The sequence below is a fragment of the Giraffa tippelskirchi genome, chromosome 3 (genome assembly GCF_054371585.1).
Source record: "Giraffa tippelskirchi isolate mGirTip1 chromosome 3, T2T-mGirTip1v1.2.pri, whole genome shotgun sequence".
Lineage (NCBI taxonomy): Eukaryota > Metazoa > Chordata > Mammalia > Artiodactyla > Giraffidae > Giraffa > Giraffa tippelskirchi.
Genome location: NC_137277.1, coordinates 26856344 through 26879677, shown reverse-complemented (window position 1 = coordinate 26879677; position 23334 = coordinate 26856344). Strand labels below are relative to the sequence as shown.

General features: G+C 41.8%; 1 protein-coding gene across 22 annotated transcripts in view; it reads left to right on the top strand.

Annotated features, from left to right (window-relative positions):
- Nucleotides 1–15166: 15166 nt before the first annotated feature.
- SPAG9 (sperm associated antigen 9) overlaps nt 15167–23334 on the top strand; it is a 155518-nt gene continuing 147350 nt past the window's right edge. For 20 of the 22 annotated variants that reach the window (XR_014080400.1, XR_014080401.1, XR_014080398.1 and 17 more), the window contains exon 1: nt 15167–15647. Coding sequence is in view for 8 of the 22 variants with exons in the window: in XM_081583303.1 (XP_081439429.1) it covers nt 15345–15647 (303 nt within the window). In the remaining 14 variants the exon portion in view is untranslated. Of the gene's footprint in view, nt 15829–23334 lie in introns of all 22 variants that reach the window. The other 2 variants (XM_081583308.1, XM_081583307.1) reach the window with 1 other exon arrangement.

The following is a 23334-nucleotide window of genomic DNA, read 5'->3' as shown; positions in this document are numbered from 1 at the left end:
CAATACATGAGCCATGAACTTCCAGATGTTCAAGCTGGTTTTAGAAAAGGCAGAGGAACCATAGATCAAATTGCTAACATCCGCTGGATCACTGAAAAAGCAAGAGAGCTCCAGAAAAACATCTATTTCTGCTTTATTGACTATGCCAAAGCTTTTGACTGTGGATCACCACAAACAGTGGAAAATTCTGAAAGAGATGGGAATACCAGATCACCTGATCTGCCTCTTGAGAAATCTGTATGCAGGTCGGGAAGCAACAGTTAGAACTGGACATGGAACAGACTGGTTCCAAATTGGGAAAGGAGTACATCAAGGCTGTATATTGTCACCCTACTTATTTAACTTATATGCAGAGTACATCATGAGAAATGCTGGGCTGGATGAAGCACAAGCTGGAATCAAGATTGCCAGGAGAAATATCAATAACCTCAGATATGCAGATGACACCACCCTTATGGCAGAAAGTGAAGAAGAACTAAAGAGCCTCTTGATGAAAGTGAAAGAGGAGAGCGAGAAAGTTGGCTTAAACTCAACATTCAGAAAACTAAGATCATGGCATCTGGTCCCATCACTTCATGGGAAATAGATGGGGAAACAGTGGAGACAGTGGCAGATCACTGCAGATGGTGACAGCAGCCATGAAATTAAAAGATGCTTACTCCTTGGAAGAAAAGTTATGACCAACCTAGTGTGAGTGAGTGAAAGTCACTCAGTCGTGTCCAACTCCTTTCGACCCCATGGACTGTAGCCCACGAGACTCTCCTCTGTCCATGGGATTCTCCAGGCAAGAATACTGGAGTGGGTTGCCATTCCCTTTTCCAGACCAACCTAGACAGCATATTAAAAAGCAGAGACATTACTTTGCCAACAAAGGTCTGTCTAGTCAAGGCTATGGTTTTTCCAGTAGTCGTGTATGGATGTGAGAGTTGGACTATAAAGAAAGCTGAGTGCTGAAGAATTGATGCTTTTGAAATGTGGTGTTGGAGAAGACTCTTGAGAGTCCCATGGACTGCAAGGAGATCCAACCAGTCCATCCTGAAGGAAATCAGTTCTGAATATTCATCAGAAGGACTGATGTTGAAGCTGAAACTCCAATACTTTGGCCACCTGATGCAAAGAACTGACTCATTGGAAAAGACCCTGATGCTGGGAAAGATTGAAGCAAGAGGAGAAGGGGATGACAGAGGATGAGATGGTTGGATGGCATCACCGACTCAATGGACATGAGTTTGAGCAAACTCCGGGAGTTGGTGATGGACAGGGAACCCTGGCGCGCTGTAGTCCGTGGGGTCACAGAGTCGGACACAACTGAGCGACTGAACTGAACTGAACTGAACTCTAAGGGATATAGGAAATAAGGAGGAACACAGGGCATTCTGTGAGCCGGAAATATCTTTGCCTTATTATTGTATTGTATATGCAATCTTGTCTCTTTCCCAGTCTAGTCACAGCCCATTCACTTGTACCTTCTACCTCTAAATCCACTAATTATAGTTTAATCCAATCCTGTCCTTTGGAATGTTTATCTTCTGCCAGATGACCCGGGCTTTGCTCTTTTACTGGTATACCTCACAGATGCAGTTTTCCTCCCTCATTCCCATCCCTGCTTTTGCATCTAGCCATTTTCCAGGATCTACCCAGCTGAGAGTAATCTGGAAAGACCCCTCTATTTTTTGCAATTAAAATCTAAGATACTAAGAACAAGGAACAGTCTCTGAAGTGGACAGAATAAAAGGAGAGGGGGAAAAACTGAAGGGGAAAAAACAGGTTGAATAAATCTTCTGGAGGCCAAGGTTCAGGAACAACTGTGGTTCACTCTTTCCCTAGGACAGTTTAGTATAGGTCAAACAAAAAGACCTCTGGTAAAGAACGATAATGGTCTCTACTCTCTGGGTTTTCCTCTTCCACAGTTTAATCATGTTCTGATCAGAATGAGCATTAGTGTCATGCTTTTGTTTTTAATATCATTCCTCAAGAGCAATTTTTAAGGAAATTTTTAAAAAAGAAAATCTAATCCTATCAACTTAAAATTATTGTTGCATGCATACTTCTTTCCAATTGTTATTTTTGTTCAGTTGCTCAGTCATGTCCGACTCTTTGCAACCCCATAGACTGCAGCACACCAGGCTTCTCTGTCCTTCACTCTCTCCCAGTTTGCTCAGATTCATGTCCATTGAGTCAATGATGCCATCCAACCATCTTCCCTCTGTCGTTCTCTTCTCCTACCCTCAATCTTTTCCAGTATCAGAGTCTTTTCCAATGAGTTGGCTCTTCATATCAGGTGGCCAAAGTATTGGAGCTTCAGCTTCAACGTCAGTCCTTCCAGTGAATATTCAGAGTTGATTTCCTTTAGGATTGACTGGTTTGATCGCCTTGCTGTCCAAGGGACTCTCAAGAGTCTTCTCCAGCACCACAGTTCAAAAGCATCAATTGTATGAGCATTAGTGTCACACTTTTCTCATCAGTTCTTACATCTGTACAAGACTACTGGAAAAACCATAGCTTTGACTATACAGACCTTTGTCAGCAAAGTGATGTCTCTGCTTTTTAATACGTTATTTAGGTTCGTCATAGCTTTTCTTGCAAGGAGCAAACGTCTTTTAATTTCACAGCTGCAGTCACTGTCTGCAGTATAGGGACATCACTGTCCTATTGTAGAGCTGGGAAAAAATGTCTTTTCCTCTACCCATCCTAGGATCTCCAAATGGAACCCACCAATAAATTAGACTGGCCAAAGACAGATTATCAAAAGAAAACCAGATGTGTTGCACATGCATCTAGGGAGTACCCAGTGATGATGAGCTATGCAAAGGGGTAAATAAAGAAGAAATTTGGGGCTTCTGGGCAGAGGAGGCAAGTTATGGGAAGGCATAAGAATAGCGCAATAAACAAGGATTGTTTAGTAAGGTTTGTTATGCAAATTTAAGTGGATACCTTCTCTTTTAATAAGAATTGTTAAGGGAATGGTCCAGTGGTTAGGACTCTGCCCTGAGGACCCAGGAACTAAGAAAATCCAGCAAGGTTTATAGCATGGCCGAAAAAACAAAAAAAGCCTGGTTAGGAAGAGGGAGATACACAATTGGAAATTTCCTTTACAAAAGGAAAACTTACACTCTGTTTTCAAGCGTTTCCTGAGACTGTTAGTAATCCATATGCCAAAGAGGAATATTTTGGAGTGGCATATTCTGGTCTTTGTTTATTTTATATGTTTGTGATGATGCCAAACATAACTAGCAAATGAGTATTTCAGTTTAAAAGAAGGATGTATCCCTGAAAAGAGAACACATAGTCATTTATATTTTAGTAAGAGTTAGCTTGAAGAGCCTTTTTTTTTCTTTATGAACTGGTTGGAATTAGGATCTAAAAGTTCTTGATAGAAGGAGCAACAGGGGAGCTGGTGGGTGTGTGTAAAAGACGTTGGGTAGCCCATGCAGCAAGCAGTCACTGGATCTTGGGGAATGGAGGGCCAACAGGTAGATTATTAGAATTAAAAAAAGAAGCAGAAAAGGGAAGTGGCTGCCTCCAAAAGAAACTTTGCCAGCCTAACGGTTTTAAGATCACAAATCTAGTGAATAGATTCTTGAAACTCATCTATTCCAACTACTATTTTGTGTTTCCCTTCACCATATCCTTGCCGTTTGCTGCCAAAACTGGGATTGAAAAACTCCAGTTCTGGGCACTCCACTATTTCCCAAGATCTCCCTAACTATTTTGAACAACTCTCTCTCTTTAAAAAAGAAAAAATCTTTTTTAATTTTAGCTTTATTAAGTTTTTAAAATACAGATCTTTGTTTTTTAAATATTTAAAGATTTGTTTATTTGGCTGCATCAGGTTTTAGTTGCTGCACACAGGATCTTTGTTGCATCATGCAGGACCTTTCGTTGTGGTGCAGGGACTCATTAGTTGTGGTGCAGAGGCTCACTAGTTTCCTGAGGGCTCCTGAGCTTGCAGGCTTCAGTAGTTGCAGGATTAGTTGCTTGGCAGTTTCAGGGATTGAATCTGCATCCCCTGCACTGAAAGGCAGATTCCTAAACACTGGACCACCAGGTAAGTCCTCTAAAATAAAGATCTTCTCTTGAGAAAAAAATGGACCTCCGGTAGCTTTGGTTATAATCTGCCCTCTAGTTGTCACCCTACATGACCTGCTATTTCAAGACAGCTCCAAAATCTCCTCAGAGGCCCTCTTAAATAGGGTAATCATGTCAACACTTCAAGTCTCATTTCCAACCAGGCCACTTCCCCAGAATATATCTGGCCTTTGTAGTTTTCAAGTGATAATATCATCCTGCAGAAATCTTAAGAAGAAAATGCAAAATCTTTCTGAGAGAATGACATCTTAGGTGTGATTTTGAAACAGTGACTTGTAGTAAGAAGAGATCCCCATAGGAAAGGGAAGTGGGCTTGACTGCTTGCTAATAATTCTACATCAATTAATAATGTTAGCTTACAATTATTAGACATTTATGTGCTAAGCCCTATTCTAAGCACTTTACGTGTATTGTCTGATCAAATCCTCACAATAACCTTATGAGAAGGGTCCTCTTATTCTTAACCTCATTTTACACATGAGGAAAGTGAGGTACAAAGAGTAACTTGCCCAAGATGTCACAGCTAGTAAGTGACAGAAACACAATTCAGACTCAGCAGCTAATTCCAGACCCCTTGTACTCTCTCAGTCAGTGTTGCTTATTACTTCATGCTTGGCTAAGATTTTGAATTTCAATATTTTTACAAAGCAGCAAAGAATACATTTCTCTGAGTCTTGATTTCTGCTAATTTGATAGTGAACAACAGAATGTTATTCCCTTATATGCAACATATACATCAGAACAGGATATCAGCCCAGGATATTTCCTCCTTTCAGACCATAGGTCTTGTACCAAACATGTGATATTATTTGGCTTTTGATCTAGGAATCTGAAAAATGGGAGGTTGAATGAGTCACTGAGCTAACAGTCCAGAGCTCTAGATACTAATTCCAACATAGACATAACTTTGCCTAATTCCTCAATTGTAAAATGAGGGAACTGGACTCCATTCCACTCTAAGGGACATCCAGTGTTGAAATCTCATGTCCAAAGGAATGACTTTCTCACCAGGAATTTCCAGTACTGTGGCAGAAGGAAAGACTCTCTGGTGCCCCTTGAGTCATACATATTAAATTGAAATGAACAAATGAGCATCTGTTGACTGTTTCTGACGTGTAAAGCTGTCAATTGGCAATAGTTACTATGCTTAGGTTTTCAAATGGCTCTGTTGCCTCTACTAAAAATAAGCCACTGGTATTAGGGCTGAGTCATCTTCACACATGAATATGTGGAAGAAAAAAGTGACAAAGGTCATAAAGGAACTGTGGGTTATTTCCCTTCCAACCAGACACCACACCTTGTTCCCAACCAGCCCCACTTTTTCTGTTTTATTTCAGATAAGCTGTATACTTTAAATAGAGAACATATTCAACAGTATGTTGTATTTTAGTTTGTTCATATCCTGTTCACTGCTTGTAGATTAGGCTTTTCCTTTAGAGTTGGTTTTGTACTTTTCTGAGGAACAGAGGTTGATGTTAAGAACATTTGCAACTATGCTTTACAGTACACAAAGTGATTACATATACATAGTTTCTCTTGAATAGTCAGCCACCCGCTGGTGATGTGGCAACTTGAGAATAGGTATCAAGCATTCCACTCCAGGTAGTAAAATCTTATGGGGACAGGACACAGTCTGGGCAAAATGGTAAAGTGATTTTGCCTTGTTTTAAGGTGGTTTTTCTCTTTAGGCTTTGGGGGTTATTTCTCACCTTCTAGGATCTCCATTCCTTCCATCCCTGTGGCTGGGCCCTTATTCTGCTTTCTACTCAAAGCTTTACTCTATCAGCCTTATTCTCCTAGCTGTAAAATGGGAGGAAAGTTGGAGGAAGAAAACACTAAAGTTCTTTCTTAATCTAACTTCTTTTTCCAAGTATGCCTTTCTAAGAAGCAGTAAAAAAAAAACTGCAAAATTATATCAGGCTTCTTTCTCTTATCCAATAAAATTCCCATTCCCTCAGGGTTGCTGATTTCAGCTAGCTATTTGGTAGAAAACTGTTGACTAAGCAAAATATAAAGGGTGGATATTGAATCATGAGTTTCCTAGGAGTATTGTCCACAAACAAGACTTAACTATGTTCATAAATTAATGACTTAGAATGGTTTGTCCAGCTAGTGATGCCCAGCAGTGCCCTGTGGAACTCCTGGGCATGGAGGTCTTTTGCCTCCCATTTCTTTGAAGTGAGACTCCAGCCTCCAGAACCTGAGTTCCAAAGGGCAGAAAAAGTTACTGATCAAAGGAGGAGCAGCCAGGAAACCACCTGAAGCAAGATTAAAGGTGCCAGAGAGGCTCATCAAGATTAGGAGACTGACCACCTAAGACCCTGCACACATCCTAACCTTGTCAATAACACTACGCTTTTGAAACTTTGCAGAAGAAAGAAGAACATGAGACTGTTACTACCTTGATTCTTATCAGGTAGTCCTGACTGACTATATAACCTCTCGATACTCACCAGGGAGAAGGGCACAGTTCTTGAGGTGCTAGCCTACTGTTTTACCCCTTTGCCTGGCAAAGTAATAAAGCCACTCTTTCCTTCTCCCCCAAGACTCTTATCTCTGTATTTCTGCTTGGCACTCATGCACAGACAGCCAATTTTGGCAACACTACCATCTTTCTTTGAGATCCAATCCAGAAGCACCTAAAACTAAAAATATTCAAAATGAACTTACTATTTTATTTTAAAAAGCTACTTTCTTGGCAGCTACTCACCTGAGTCTGCCTGCTCTCCCCTTGAGAGTGTACTACTGAAAGAGGAGGGAAGGGGTCAGAGCACAACATTTGAAAGTCTGGGGACACAACATAAACTGATTAGAACCAAATAAGTCCAAGATGGCAGATGAGTCAACTTCCACTAGACCTTGATTCTCAGTATATACTCTTTGTAACACATCAGCAAACTAAATAACACACCCACAGGGGCCGTGACAGTTCTGAGATCGACCATAAAGACCAAAAAGTGTGTAGTGGCCCAATTCCTGGAAATCTCTACCCCTTCTCCAAAATAGTTGGAATAATCCTCCCAGTCATTAACCTATCAAATTACCCACCCCATAAAAACTAACCACGCTATATTTCAGGGCCACTCTTGCCTTCTCCAATGGCCCACACTTTGTGGAGTGTTTTTCTCTCAATAAATCCACTTACCTATTATTTTGTCTCTCACTGAATTCTTTCTGTGCTGAGACACAAAGACTCTAAGCCTCAGTAAGTCCAGACACTAGGTATGTGACCTCAGTTAAAGACTGTGGCTTTTGGCTGGGTTTCAGTCCTGGCCTCGTAGGTTCAAGTCCAGTCTAAGGTACACGGTTTCACTATGTCTTAACAAATCCTTGCCTTGCTTTCTTGAGGGGAAAAAAAAAAACTACTTTCCTTCCTGAATTAACTCTTTTTTTTGGCTGCACAAGGTGGCTTGTGGGATATTGATTCCTGTCCAGAGACTGAGCCAGGGCCCCTGGCAGTAAAGGCTCCACGCCCTAACCACTGGACCACCAGGGAATTTCCCTGAATTAATTCTCTTGATTGGTGGTGCTATCACTTACCCATGTGTCCAAACCAGAAAACTGTGGGTCTCTTTCTGTCATCTTCTAAAACTACCAAGTTCTGTCCATTGGATTTCTCAAATATTTTTCACATCCATAACATTGTCATTACCTTAACATAAAGGATGGGGAGGCAGGTAGGGAGATTAGGCAGATACAAATGGAATGCAAAGAGTAGGATCTAAGTAAGACCGAAACCATTCACCTCAGTTTGGGACTTGAACCCATGTGGCCGGGACTTGAACTTGGCCAAAACCCTGCTTGGGATTTGAACTCACAAGGCTGGGACTCGAAAGTAGCCAAAATCAACAGTCTTCCAACTGAGATCACACTCTTGTTTTCAGGACTTAAAGAAGCTCAGGTTCTTGATGTCTCATCATAGAAAGAACTCAGTGAGAGACAAAGTGACAGGTAAGAAGTGGATTTATTTAGAGAGAAACACACTCCATAGACAAAGTGTGGGCCATCTCATAAGCCAAGAGTGACCTTGGGAGAAACATATTCCACAGACAAGAGTATGAGCCATCACAAACGGTGAGTGCAGCCTCAAAATGTGGTGTGGTTAGCTTTTATGGGCTGGGTAATTTCATAAGCTAATGAGTGGGTGGATTATTCTAACTATTTGAGGGAACGGGCAGAGATTTCCATGAATTGGGCTACTGCCCATTTTTTGGTCTTTGATGGTTAGGCTTGGAGCAGTAATGGTGCCTCTGGGTGTGTCATTTAGCTTGTTGATGTGTTACAATGAACATACACTGAGGATTAAGGTCTAGTTGAAATTAATTTGTCTGCCATCTTGGACCTATTTGATTCTAATCAGTTTATGTTTTGTCCTCTATGTCATTCTTTCCAAGTTGTGCCCTGTTCCCTTCCCTCCTGTTTCATGCACCAAATACATGCACCAAGACATTAGTCTGGCAAGCCAGACAAAGTTCTTGACTCCTACCCATAGCACTTTATCTCCACCACCACATTTTAACATATCAGTAGCCTAGCCTGCAGGGCTCCCAAAATGTAGAGAGAGGACCTCTGCTCACTATTAAGATTTCACTTGAAGTTGAAATGGAGAAAGAATATATGGGAAAAGGCATCACTTTTCACACTGAAAAATTGGTAGGATGGAGGCAATGAGCACAGGAATAAAGAGAATAAAACTATCAGATATGCATCCACATTTTTGGAAATCCAGGCTTTGCCCTAGGGAGTAGAAGTGTAGAATAAATGAAAATAACATTCAGGGCTCTACCCTTCTCTTATCTGCGGCTCAGGATGATGCCACCTTGAAGACCACACCATATCAAGATAGCAACAAGTACATCAAGTTGTCTATGTTGTGGATTTGGGTAGTGCGAGGCTCAGTGGTTTAGCTTTCTTAGCCTGGGAACTTGGGGTGGGGGTGGGCAGTAGAGCAGGTAGCTCTGAGGTAAGGACTCCAGGGAAGGCTACCATCACTGCCAGACTTCAGAGACATCTCAGTAACATCAGAGTCAAAGAAGCTCAAGTTACACGGGGAGTGATAGCAGAAGAACGGACTCTGAGTTCTAGTAGCTCAAAACTCAACTTTTTTGGCTGTATCACACTGCGTGCAGGATCTTAGTGCATCAACCAGGGATGGAACCTACACTGCCTGCAGCGGAAGGGCAGAGTCTTAACCACTGGACCACCAGGGAAGTCCCTCAAAACTTCAACTTTGAAGGCCAGCTGGATATCTAGAGACTAGGCAAGCAAGTAACACTGCTTAGAGATTAGAAGACAATGAGTGATGTTCACTTCATGGATCCGAAGACCCCATTCACCTTTATCCATCCTGATCAAGTGCCCAAAGAAAGATTTCTCTCCCATAATCTAAATACTCTAAAGGGGAAGACCAAGAAGGGGAGAGGTCAGCTGAAAAGACTCATCATTTTTATCCAAGAGAGACTGCACATGACCTAAAGGAACTGTTTCAATAATCCATTTAGACTGAGCTTTCCTTTGAACTTGGTCTGTTCTACCAACGAGATTTCAGGAAGTAGGCCAGATCAAGTTTAGACAAAACAAATAAATCATTTTTCTCTGCTTATCTGAATCTGTGAGTTAACCCCCAAGCCAAACCTCTGCTGAGATTACCTTCCCCTTGGCAAAATCCTCCAGGAGGCCTTCACCTAAATAACCTCCAAACAGAGTTAACTATTCTTTTCTCTTTATCATTGCACTTTATACATATTTAGATTGTTGCACAGGACTTAACGCTTCTAATGCTCCTGAGGCCTGCCTCCTTCACTAGTTGGTTGTCTTGGGGGAAAATATTGTGCCTGATTCATCTTGATCTTGGCCTAGCACCTTCAGCTTGGGCTTCATACAGGAATAGTAACTAACAGGCAACAAATCTGGCTAAATTGCATTGAGTTCTTAAAGATGGTGGATTTTAGGTATGATGTTTTGGGTCATTGAGATCTTCCCCCAAAATATATACATGAACTAACTGGTATTCAGAAAAATTAGACGGTTTTCTTCTCATCTCCATTCCTTTCCCAGCATGACTGTTAAGTTAAAAAATGTGTCAAAATTCATTTCTAAACTAGAATAGACTAACACTGTTATCCCAGTGAAAACTCTTTAAACTCGTTTGGAAATGGGCTCTGAGTTTCTCTGATGTTTCCTAAAATTCTAATGTATGCCTTTCTCATCTGTTTACTTAGGAGACTCAAGTGAGGGGGTGGAGGAACAAAATTCAAGTTTCTGGCTAGTGAGTCTCACTGGATGCTTACTTGCTCCAGACAAAGCAAGTTCCCTTGCACTCGACTCTTCTCCTACAAGGACAATGATTTCCTGGATTACCTTACAGATTGTTGAATGTTAACCATGTGATATCTTGAAAGTGGGATTTGTTGGGTGGTTTTACATTTCTTTGTGCTTTTCTGTATTTAGCAAATTTTCTCTAGTGAGTATATATTTTGTCTGTAATTGGGGGGAAAAATCCAACTAACCCACTGTTTTGAAAACATGTCTTTTATTCCCAGAGTGAACTTCAGGTATAAAAAGTATACTGAGAGGTGGGCAATGGGCCTCCTCTTCCACCAACTCAAGTCCGAAGGAGGTGAAGAGAAAATAGACCTAAATACAAATGTGACTAACATAACTTGGTCCCATTTAAAACAGTCTCATATAATGGGATTCTTGCTTCAGCCATATGTTCAGCCTTCTCATTTTAGAGGGAATTTTTGGCAGTCCAATGTTCTGGGTGGGGAGTGAGGGGTAGAGGAGTGTACAAGGGAATAAGCCTTCTTGCAACTTCAACCTGGATAGATTTAGCCATCTAATCCTGACACCTTAAAAGGCTATCATGGGATTTCCCTGGTGGTCCAGAGGTTAAGACTGTACTCCCAAAGCAGGGGTCCTGGGTTCCATCTCTGATCAGGGAGCTAGATCCCAGCACAGCCACATAAAAAATAAATAAATAAATAAATAAAAGGCTTTCAAAGGAAAAACTGAGGGCTCAGAAAAATTCTCTGGCACTTTTCAACAGCCTGAATTCCATAGTTGGACTGCCTCACTGAGCACGTTCTAGTTTATAAGGGGTGATAAATCATGTATCATTTCACACTACCATAGGTAGAGGGTCTTGTGCACTAAGAGCCCTCTTTTCTTTTCCTCTTTCAGGGACCCATTCTCCCCATGTGGGAAAATGTAGTTTGTGAAACCAGAGAAATTGATTCACATAGAAATAGCTGTAAAAGTTCCTGAAAGCCAGACAAACAACAAGACTAGCAATTTCGGTCTTCCAGTGATTACAGTAATTAAGCTTCGGAAGAAACTCCTCCCTTCCTTCCCCAGTCAACCCCACCCCTCTGCTGCTCCCCTTACTGTCCTCACTATTTGTGCAAGGCCAAAGAATTCCAAAAATGGAATTTCCTTCCTTTCAGGAACCAAAAGTAAACATTTGCTCTTAATCTACAACATAACCTGAATGACTAGTAGTCTTTAACAATAATCTCAGGCTGTAGGGTTAGAGGTGGGAGCTGGGAATTTTTCCAGGTGGTTGAGTACAGAAAATAGTATTCTCACCTACAGAATTAGGAGTCGACTAAAGGGACTCAATCTCAGGCTCTCTCTCCTGTCTTTCATTCCCACCTACAAACCAGAATCATAGGACTTAACTGCAAGAAATCTTTCTAGTTTCTGTAATACACCTCTTCATCATACAGATGAATAAGTTGAGGCTCACAGTTCTTAACAGTCCTTACCACAGCCACTGGCACCCAGTAGGTACTCAGTGACTATTAGCTGTGTGTGTGTGTGTGTGTGTGTGTGTGTGTGTGTGTGTGTGTGTGTGTAAGTATTTATTTATATGACTGCATCAGGGATCTTTCATTGTGGTACACTGACTCTCTAGTTGTGGCAAGCAGCCTCAGTAGCTGCAGCAGACAGTCTTAGTTTCTCCACAGTACGTGGAATCTTAGTTCCCTCACCAGGGATTGAACTCTACATCCCTTGCATTTCCGGGTGAATTCTTAACCACTAACTTTTTTGTTTCTGGCCTAAGTTCTTCAAAATGACCAGTCCATACTAAGAGTATAAGATTCCCAATTTAAAAACTGTTTTCTTTCCACTTTGTCACAATAAATTATGTAGTTCTATTGGGTTAGAATAAAGTTATTATAGCCATAAATTTAATTTAAACAGCTTTATTGAAATACAATTCACATACTATATAATTAAACTGGTCTTCCCTGGTGGTTCATCGGTAAAGAATATGCCTGCAATGCAGGAGCCACAGGACACGCTGGTTTGATTGCTGGGTCTGGAAGATCCCCTGGAGGAGAGCATGGCAACCCACTCCAATATTATTGCCTGGAGAATCCAATGGACAGAGGAGCCTGATGGGCTACAGTCCATGGGGTCGCAAAAAGTCAGACACAACTGAAGTGAATTAGCACCCATGCACATAAATAATTAAACTATTTGCAGTGTACAATTCAATGACTTTTAGTATATTCAGAGTATTAGTATACTGTCTATATTATATTATATTAGTATAGAAAGTGAAAAAAAAGTGAAGTTGCTCAGTCATGTCCAACTCTGCGACCCCATGGACTATACAGTCCATGGAGTTCTCCAGGCCAGAATACTGGAGTGGGTAGCCTTTCCCTTTTCCAGGGGATCTTCTCAACCCAGGGATCGAACCCAGGTCTCTTGCATTGCAGGTGGATTCTTCACCAGCTGAGCCAATAATATATATAATTAGTATCATAATATAGTATAATATATTAGTACATTATCTATCACCATAATCAATTTTAGAATATTTTCATTAGGCCCAAAAGAAACCCATGCCCTTTAGCATTCACTCTTATTTTCCCTTGTTCCACCAGTCAGCGTGAGGCAACCACTGATTTTTCATATGTGGTCCTCTGTGACTGGCTTCTTTTACTTAGAATACTTTCAAGGTTCATCCATGTTGTAATATGTACTTCATTTCTTTTTATTGTAGAATAATAAATATTTCATTATATGCATATATATATAATATTTTAATTCAAGAATTGGTGGATATTTGGCAGAATATTGTTTTAAACAAATGTGATCACTGAGCTAGCAGAAGCTTAAAATTAGTACATATATGCGTGTGTGTGTGCTAAATCACTTCAGTTGTGTCCGACTCTCCACAACATTATAGGCTGTAGCCTGCCAGGCTCCTCTGTCCGTGGGATTTTCCAGGCAAGAATACTGGAGTAGGTTGCAATTTCCTTCTCCAGGGATCTTCCTGACCCAGGGATTGAACCTATGTCTCTTATGTCTCCTGCATTGTCAAGTGGGTTCTTTACCACTAGGGCCATCTGAGAAGCAACATATAAATATGTATCTCATATATTTATATGTTGAATTTATACTTAAAGAAGCACACTTAAGACTTTGTTATAATCTCAGATCTGAAAATCAATTTTTTTCCCTCTAAATTTTCTGATGTGTATGATAGTAGTGTGGAAAGACAAAGTAAAGTCTTGCCCTAAGTTTTTCTACTCCTCGGACTTCTAGGAAAACAGAGGCATATATATAGGTGTATATATATATAGAAAGAGAGAGAGAGGCATAAATATAGGTGCCCAAGTAAGAGTCCTCAGGAGAGGGAAAAAAAAAAGATCCAGAGCAAGATTCTTTTCTGGTTTTTAAATGCGAGCTTTAGAAAAGAAAGGGCATTGGGGGCATATATGCAACTAGCTGATTGGCAAATCTAAGACCCACACATATACATAAACAATAAGCCGTGACTGCCGGGTAAGGGTATCAAAGGGGAACAGTACAGGCCACAAATTCAGTCACGTGTGACCTTGTAAGGCTTAGTTTTTCACCTCCTTACTGCTTTTGTGAGTCTCTGGTTGGGTAGACCGGGAGACTTTGGAGAACTAGTTCGTACTTAGAGAACTTGAACTTGTAAATAGCAAATTGAGGGTTTTTATGATCCTGGGAGGTAGCTGATTCCCCACTGAACCCTTCTTTAGTCAAATCTTGCCTTTCCTGGCCCTATTCTTACAGGAGTTGAGGCCACAGTACTCTTCCGTCACCTGCCGCGGAGATAAGGGGCTTTGGGGTGTATTTTCTGCCCTATTTGCAGCGGTCAGAACACCAGGAAGTGATCCTTGACTCAGCCCGCCCAAGGTTTGGGTGTTGTCACACGTGATTTTCTACCAGAGACCTCACGTACCATCGGATTTACTCATCCTAGTGACTCCACCTCTTTCCTCCTCTACTCTCCACCCCGCATTAGCCTGCCCTGCTTAGAGATTAGTGGAAAGGAGGGTGCTTGGAGCCAGGAAATACCACTCTCGCAAGTCGTCCGCGAGGAGAGAAAACTCCTGTTTGGGAAAGTGCAAGATTGTGGCGTTTGTTTTACTCTTCTCCAGGATGCTTTGCACGTCTTCTCTTTAAGGCTATCCTTACTGTCTTAACCCCAAGTAATTCTTTCCTATTCAAGACCACCTTATTACTGAGGCGGACCTTGTCCCAGTTAAGGTTGCTTTCCTTTTGCCTCTGTTTTCCACTACTCTGACTCCGGAATTCTCAAATTCTTAGAACTGCTTTGAGTCCCTGATCGGCCTCCTTCCCGTTCTAGCTGCGTGACCTTGAGTGAACCATTAACTTCTCCGGGCCTACTTTCCTCGTCTGTGAAACGAAGGCCAAAACGTCTACCGCACCAAGCCTGTGATGAGGCCCAAATATGAAAGCCCTTTGTGCGCTGTAAAAAGTAATAACATGTTAGCTATTCTGGACTGCTAATCACTCTTCTAGAAATCCTCCGTTTCCACTGGGGCTCGCGCCGCCAGTCGCGCCTGCGGTGGGTACTTCTCACCACCCTCCTATCGCAGTCTTTCCCTTTGGCTTACACGACGTCCGCGCGGCGCCGAGTGTTGACGCAACGCCGCCTCCTCTGGCGCAGGGTGCTGCATTGGCCCCGCCCCCGACCGCGCCTGGCCTCCTGCGGGGTCCCGCCCTACGGGCCGACACGGGCGGATCCCGCCCCTTCAGTGACGTGTGGCGCGCGCAGCCCGGCCGCCCCGGCAGTTGGTGCAGCGGCGGTTGGGCTGAATACGCTCGCTTCACCCCTCCCCTCCTCCGGCTCTGGCCCCCACCTCGCCGGGCCCAGCCCCAGCTCCAGCCGCAGCGGTCCCGTCCCGTGCGGGCCCGTGTCGCCCCCTCAGCCGGAGACGCCCCCGGCCGGCGGGCAGCCCGCCACCATGGAGCTGGAGGACGGTGTGGTGTACCAGGAGGAGCCCGGCGGCTCCGGGGCCGTGATGTCGGAGCGGGTGTCCGGCCTGGCCGGCTCCATCTACCGCGAGTTCGAGCGGCTCATCGGGCGCTACGACGAGGAGGTGGTCAAGGAGCTGATGCCACTGGTGGTAGCCGTGCTGGAGAACCTGGACTCGGTGTTCGCGCAGGACCAAGAGCACCAGGTGGAACTGGAGCTGCTCCGGGACGACAACGAGCAGCTCATCACCCAGTACGAGCGAGAGAAGGCGCTGCGCAAGCACGCAGAGGAGGTGAGGCGGGCCAGAGGGGAGGGTGAGGGCCGGGCCCGAGGGCCGGGGGGTCGCGGTCCGTCTCGGAGGGGAGGCGCGCCGGCCTCCTGGGGGCAGGCCTAAGTCCGAGGCTCGTCGGAATGAGCCTGGCGGCCGCGAGGCCCCAGTACCCCCGGCCAGCCTTGGAAGCCCAGGCAGACTGGTGAGTATCCTGGAGAAGAGAGTGAGATGGGGGAAGCAAGGCCTGGGGAGGAAGCCACAGCCTGTCCTGAGGGCACGTGGGGTTGGCTGAGAGCGGTATTTTAGGATATCTGCTTGCCTCTTGTAGTTTAGGGAAGTTTCCGACCACCGTGGGGTAGTCAGACGGCGTTTCAAACTTTTACCTTGGGGTGGTGGGTGGAGCGCCTTTGAACAACTGTCCTGGATATGTAACTTCCGCTGGTTCCAGTACCTTTCCTGGGGGTTGCTGCTTTGGGAAGTTAGATATATCTTCCTCTTTCGGTCAGTTTCTTGATATTTTAACCCTACTGAGGAAGTTTTATTTTATGTGTTATGTGCCTTGGTTGACACTTTGTCGACACTTAGATGTTGTATAGGAATACTCTGTAAATATGGAGAGTATACAATTTCATTTTATTGGTATGCCACATCAATGCATTCTTCCTTGTCAGGTGGTAACCTTGGACAGTTCCCTTTAAAAACTATTTATAAAAATGGACGGGGAAGTGGTAGGGGGCGGGTTAAGGAGGTGTGGGTGACAGTTGGCAACTCTTTTCAGAGACTGCACTTGGCCAGCTTTTAACTTTATAATACCTCAGCTTTTAACTTTAGTGAGCTCGGTGCCCCAACCTTGACTCTGACTTTTGGAGCTCTGGAGTGCAAGTGATAGATCTTTAACTTCTGGAGGTGGTCAAGGATTCTAGCTTTCAGGATGTGTTGGCATTATTTCTGTGGAATTTACCTGATGCAGGTGAAGTGTCCTATTCATCTTTGTTTCCTGAGCATCTAGCAAACCTGGCTAAGTATATGGTGATGGAAGGAAGCTACGTAACTAATTATTGACCTACTGTCTTTCAGAAATACTTGAAAAGTTTTACCGATATGCAGCTCATTTCCTGACACTAAATAGTACCACCATTTAAACTTTTTTTTACTTAATACCTTTGTACGAGGTCAAATAATTTTTTATTTTCCCTTAAGTTTGACTGCATGATGCTTTTTAGTTCTGATTTTGTGATCCATTTGTCTCAAAGGGATGCTGTTGAATTTGCCAAACAAAACTGATTTTATTTCAAAAGTATTTCCAAGTATATATGGAAGGAAAGGTTGAAAAAGAAAATCTAAGGATGGAATCACAATTTCCACTAGTTTACTAGCACTCTTTATGGAATGGAGCTTATGTACTACTCCTGAGATGACTTGTCATGTCTTCATGCTCAGAGAGGCCCTTGCTATTTTATGGATGTACATGGGAAGACTGTGGAATTAACCAAATATACACACAGCTGAGGAACAGGCCAGCATGACTTTATTATCGCAGATAATAAAGAAATTGTTGGACTTCCCTGGTGGTCCAGTGGTTAAGAATCTGCCTGGAAATGCAGGGGACAGAGGTTTGATCTGTGTTCTGAAAACATTGCACATGGCGTGGGGCAACTAAGCCTGTGCACTTCACAACTGATGAAGCCCACACACCCTAGAGCCTGTGCTCTGCAACAAGAGAAGCCCCTGCAGTGAGAAAGCTGCACACTCCAAGGAAGAGTTGTCCCCCCTCACCCAGCTCGTTGCAGCTAGAGAAAGCCCACACGCAGCAGCAAAGACCCAGGATAGTCATAAGTAAATAAGTAAATAAATACATAATTTTAAAAAGCAAGAAATTACTCCCATCAGCCTTAAACTCTTGTGAGTCCATGTGAACATGGGCAAAATGCCAGGGTCACACATGCCAGGAAAAGCATCTGCCACAGGTTGCCGAATCAGAAAATACAACTGACTAAGCTGCTAGACTCTGGATTGTATATTAATTTGTTAAGTAAATGACATTTAGAAAGTAGATATCCAATGACTTCTTTTGTAATTTATGCTTTTTCAAATATGCTGGTAAATTCTCTGTAATGAAACATGACTTGAGACTAAGAACACTGATGGCTAGATGACCACAAATGTAAAATCATCTTGTTACCAGTTTTCATATAAGATCATAGATCAAGTTTTACCCAAGTACTCAGAAATTCAGTCTCTCTTAGGTAAATATGCAGAAATGATTCTGTGTTTAATTTTCTGTAAGTTTTGTGGCCTTTAAATAAGAAATTTAATCTTTATTATAATGATATTACTTAATTTGAATACCTTCTATCTTTTTCTTTGCTTTTATTTGAATTTGTTGTGAGGAGTTAACCTGCTGGTTTTGAGTCTATAAAAACAATCTGAAGAAGGGCTGATTTTATATAGATTCATAACCAGCTTCAAATGCTAGTCAAGAAATCTCATTTTGTAGCTTACCACTCTCCCGTTTGGGCTCCCTGCTGTAGCCATATATATATATAGTCAAAGCTGTGGTTTTTCCTGTAGTGATATATGGATGTAAGAGCTGGACCATAAGGACGGCTGAGCGCCGAAAAATTGATGCTTTCAAATTGTGGTGCTGGAGGAGACTCTTGAGAGTCCCTTGGACAGCAAGATCAAACCAGTCAGTCCTAAAGGAAATCAACCCTGAATATTCATTGGAAGGACTGATGCTGCGGATCTAACACTTTGGCCACCTGACGCGAAGAGTGGACTCAACAGAAAAGACCATGATGCTGGGGAAGGATCGAGGCCTTGAGGAGAAGGGGGTGACAGAGGATGAAATGGTAGGATGGCAACAGTGACTCAATCAACTTGAATCTGAGCGAACTCCAGGAGATAATGAAGGGCTGGAAAACCTGGCATTCTGCGGTCCATGGGGTTGCCAAGAATCGAATATGACTTAGTGACTGAACAACAACAGTATATATTTAAAATATTTATTTATTTGTCTGTGCCAGGTCTTAGTTGTGGCACACAAGATCTTTGACTTCATTGAGGCATGTGGGATCTAGTTCCCTGACCAGGGATGTAACCCTGGTCCTCTGCATTGGGAACACGAAGCTTTAGCCACTGGACTATCAGGGAAGTCCCCAACCATATATATATATTTTTCCATTTAACAAAGTACTGTCTGATGCTTTCGCCCCCTTGGCCTAGAATACTTTTCCCTCAGAGCTTCATCCTGACTAGCTCCTCACTTTTGATTCAGCTTAAATTTCGCTTCTTCAGCTCAACATTTCCTGTCTGCTCTATCCAGAGTAAACCTTGTGAATCTATGAACAATTGATCTGTTAAATCAATAATTAAAAAAACAATTCACAAGTTGTGTGGCATGGACCAAAAAAAAAATCTGGAGAGAGATGTTATTCTTGGGAAGAATATGTTAGTATTCTTTATGTTTTTGTTTGTATAAGTTCTGATTCATGATTTGTTTTGAGTAATTAAAAAAAAAAAACTTTCCTGAAATAGGCAAATGAATTAAAGAAAACTTTTCTTAAGAAATTCATTTTTAAAATTTTTTTATTGAAATATATATAGTTGATTTGCAGTGCTGTGTTTCAGATGTATAGCAAAGTGATCCAGTTATACATAGGGAATTTAGTTTTAAAGTGAGAGTTTAGCATGATTGACTGTAGGGAGATTGCGTATAAAAGTGAAGATGTACCCTCTTCATCCTCCTTGAGTGGTAGAAGCATATATGAAGACAGAATATCTTTGCTGGGAAGAAGATGTGATTATGTGATTTTTAGGACTGCTTTTCTGTGGGTTTTTGTCTAAAATGGAGTGATTAAATGCATAGGTGAGGGATATTACTGAGAATTTCCTAATTAACTTTTTTTCCAATGAATCAGCACTTAAAGCAGTAACAATTGATGTTTTATATGAAGACTTACGGACTTCCCTGGTAGCTCAGCTGGTAAAGAATCCGCCTGCAATGCAGGAGACCGCAGTTCAATTCCTGGGTCAGGAAGATCCCCTGGAGAAGGAATAGGGTACCCACTCCAGTATTCATGGGCTTTCCTGGTGGCTCAGACAGTGAAGAATTCACCTGCAATGCGGGAGATCTGGGTTCATAACTAAAGAGCCTCTTGGTGAAGGTGAAAGAGAAGAGTGAAAAAGTTGGCTTAAAGCTCAATGTTCAGAAAACTAAGATCATGGCATCTGATCCCATCACTTCATGGGAAATAGATGGGGAAACAGTGGAAACAGTGTCAGACTTTACTTTTTTGGGCTCCAGAATCACTGCTGATGGTGACTGCAGCCATGAAATTAAAAGACGCTTACTCCTTGGAAGGAAGGTTATGGCCAACCTAGATAGCATGTTTAAAAGCAGAGACATTACTTTGCCAACAAAAGTCCGTCTAGTCAAAGCTATGGTTTTTCCAGTGGTCATGTATGGATGTGAGAGTTGGACGGTGAAGAAAGCTGAGCGCCGCAGAATTGATGCTTTTGAACTGTGGTGTTGGAGAAGACTCTTGAGAGTCCCTTGGACTGCAAGGAGATCCAATCAATCCATCCTAAAAGAGATCAATCCTGGGTGTTCATTGGAAGGTCTGATGTTGAAGCTGAAGCTCCAATATTTTGGCCACCTCATGCGAAGGGTTTACTCATTGGAAAAGACCGTAATGCTGGGTAGGATTGGGGGCGGGAGGAGAAGGGGACGACAGAGGATGAGATGGTTGGATGGCATCACCGACTCGATGAACATGGGTTTGGGTAGACTCCGGGAGTTGGTGATGGACAGAGAGGCCTGGCGTGCTGCAATTCATGGGGTCGCAGAGAGTCGGACACGACTGAGCGACTGAACTGAACTGAACTGAACAACATCTGACATGAAGTTTTCAAACCACTTGTTCAGTGTTTTTTTATTTTAATTTTATTTATTTATGTTTGGCTGTGCTGGGTGTTTGTTGTTGCATGGACTTTTCTCATTGTGGTGAGCGGGGGCTATTCTCGAGTAGTGGTGTGCAGGCTTCTCATTGCGGGGGCTTCTTTTGTCATGGAGCACGGGCTCTAGGGTGTGTGGACTTCAGTAGTTTCGACTCCTGGGCTCTAGAGCCCCGGCTCAATAGTTGTGGCACACAGGCTTAGCTGTTCTGTGGCATGTAGGATCTTCCTGCATCAGGGATCGAACCCGTATCTCCTTCATTGGCAGGGAGAATCTTTTCCATGGAGCCACCAAGGAAGCCCTGCTCAGTGGTTTTTAAAACCAGTATCTTGTGGTATCTTTAGGGAACTAAAGATTTTTGGTCCAAGGATAATTGAGGTGCTGACTTCATTTCTCTCTTGGTTTAGTTACAGCAAGGGTCAACAGCTTTTTGGACTGTTTCATCTTAACTTTAAACCTAAGTTTTAGAATGCTCAAAATACACTTTAGTGCTTCATTGATGTCTGTATACGCAAATGAATTTATACATAAAACCAGTACATTTTAAAAATACATATTTTCATATTTTGAAAATACCTTTTTTTTTTTTTTTTGCTGAACTATTGAAATAAGCTTCACACTGCCTCTTGTCAGAGTAGATATGTCCTTGCCCCTGTCAGTCCCTACTTCCAGGCACTTTCTAAAATGAACAATCTGTTTGTTCTTCAGGGAATGGTGCTTACATTGATGAGAGGGTATGTATGTTACCTTTTGAAATGGTAATTAGAGATAATTATTGTTTAGCTATTAAGATAGACCTTACCATTTACCTTCAGGATTTCTTGGTAGCTCAGATGGTCAAGAATCTGCCTGCAGCAGGAGACCCAGGTTTGATTCCCTGGGTCAGGAAGATCCGCAGGAGAAGGGAATCACAACCCACTCTAGTATTCTTGCCTGGAAAATTCCGTGGACAGAGGAGCCTGGCAGGCTAGTCTATGGGGTCGCAAAGAGTCAAACACAACTGAGCAACTAACAGTTTACCATTTACCTTTCAGAGATTTCTGAATTTAAGTATCTAAGTATCTATTATGTGTCCCTGGGATAGTGACATTCACATTTTACTTATTTAAAATCACAAAAGAGACTGTGAAAATGGCTAAGGTACCAGGATGGATTAGTTGAGTAAAAACTACTTACTAGATTACTGTGGTATATGCCACAGGTCATTGATCCAATTCTGTGCCTGTGATCGGTGAGTGAGTTTCTTGGATTCCTTAGCTTACCTTTAACTACACACTACATACTTAAATACTTTTGGTTCCCAGTAGAACTAGTATTAGAATAAAGTAGCCAAATACATTTTCTTTTGTTCCTTTGACTAATGGTTGAGTTATTTTAAAAATACCATTTTTTTTTTTTTTTTGCTGTGCTAAACACTTAAAATGAATATAGCTATTACCTAAATTTCTAGGTTGAGATGAGAAATATCAACATAGAAGCAGTTTAATAATGTATGTAATGTGTCTATCAAAAAAGCTGATATTTAAAAATAAATGTGTGTGAATTTTATACATTTTGAAATTTTGGCCAGTGATATTTAGTTACTAGCTTCAGTACAAGGCTGTGGAATTCACCTAAGAATTCTGGTGCCTACATACAGACTGAAAGTGAGGGGATAGAAAAAAGTATCCATGCAAATGGAAATAAAGCTGGAGTAGCAGTACTCATATCAGACAAAATAGATTTCAAAGTAAAGAATGTTACAAGAGACAAAGAAGGATACTATATAATGATCCAAAGATCAATCCAAGAAGATATAACAATTGTATATACGTATATGTGTGCATCCAACATAGGAATACCTCAATATATATGGCAAATACTAACAGTCATAAAAGGAAAAATCAACAGAAACAATAATTTTGGGGGGATTTTAATAGCTCACTTTTATTAAGAAACAGATCGTCTACACAGAAAATCAAGAAACACAGGCCTTAAATGACACATTAGATCAGATGGACTTTACTGATATTTAAAGAATATTCCATCTGAAAGCTGCCAAATACACTTTCTTCTCAAGTGCACACGGACATTCTCCAGGACAGATCATATCTTGAGCCACAAATCAAGCCTCGATAACTTTAAGAAAATTGAAATTATATCAAGCATCTTATCCGACCACAATGCTATGGGATTAGAAATCAATTACAGGGGAAGAAACTAAAAAAAACACACAAACACATGGAGGCTAAACATATGTCACTGAACAGCTAAGGGATCACTAAAGAAATCAAAGAGGAAATAAAAAAATAGCTAGAGACAAATGACAATGAAGACATGATGGTCCAACACTTCTGGGATACAGCAAAAGGAGTTCTAAGAGGGACATTTATAGCAATACCATCTTACCTTAGGAAACAAGAAATATCTCAAATAAACAGACTAACCTTACCCCTAGAGCAGCTAGAGAAAGAGTAACAAACAAAGCCCAAAGTTAGTAGAAGGAAAAAAATACACAAAAATCAGAGCAGAAATAAACGAAATAAAGATGAAAACAGTAGCAAAGATCAATGAAATTAAGAGCTGATTCTTTAAGAAGATAAGCAAAATTGATAAACCTCTAGCCAGACTCATCAAGAAAAAAGGAGAGGACTCAAATCAATAAAACTAGAAATGAAAAAGGAAAAGTTACAACTGACAACACAGAAATACAAAGGATCATAAGACACTACTACAAACAACTATATGCCAATGGTACAACCTTCCAATACT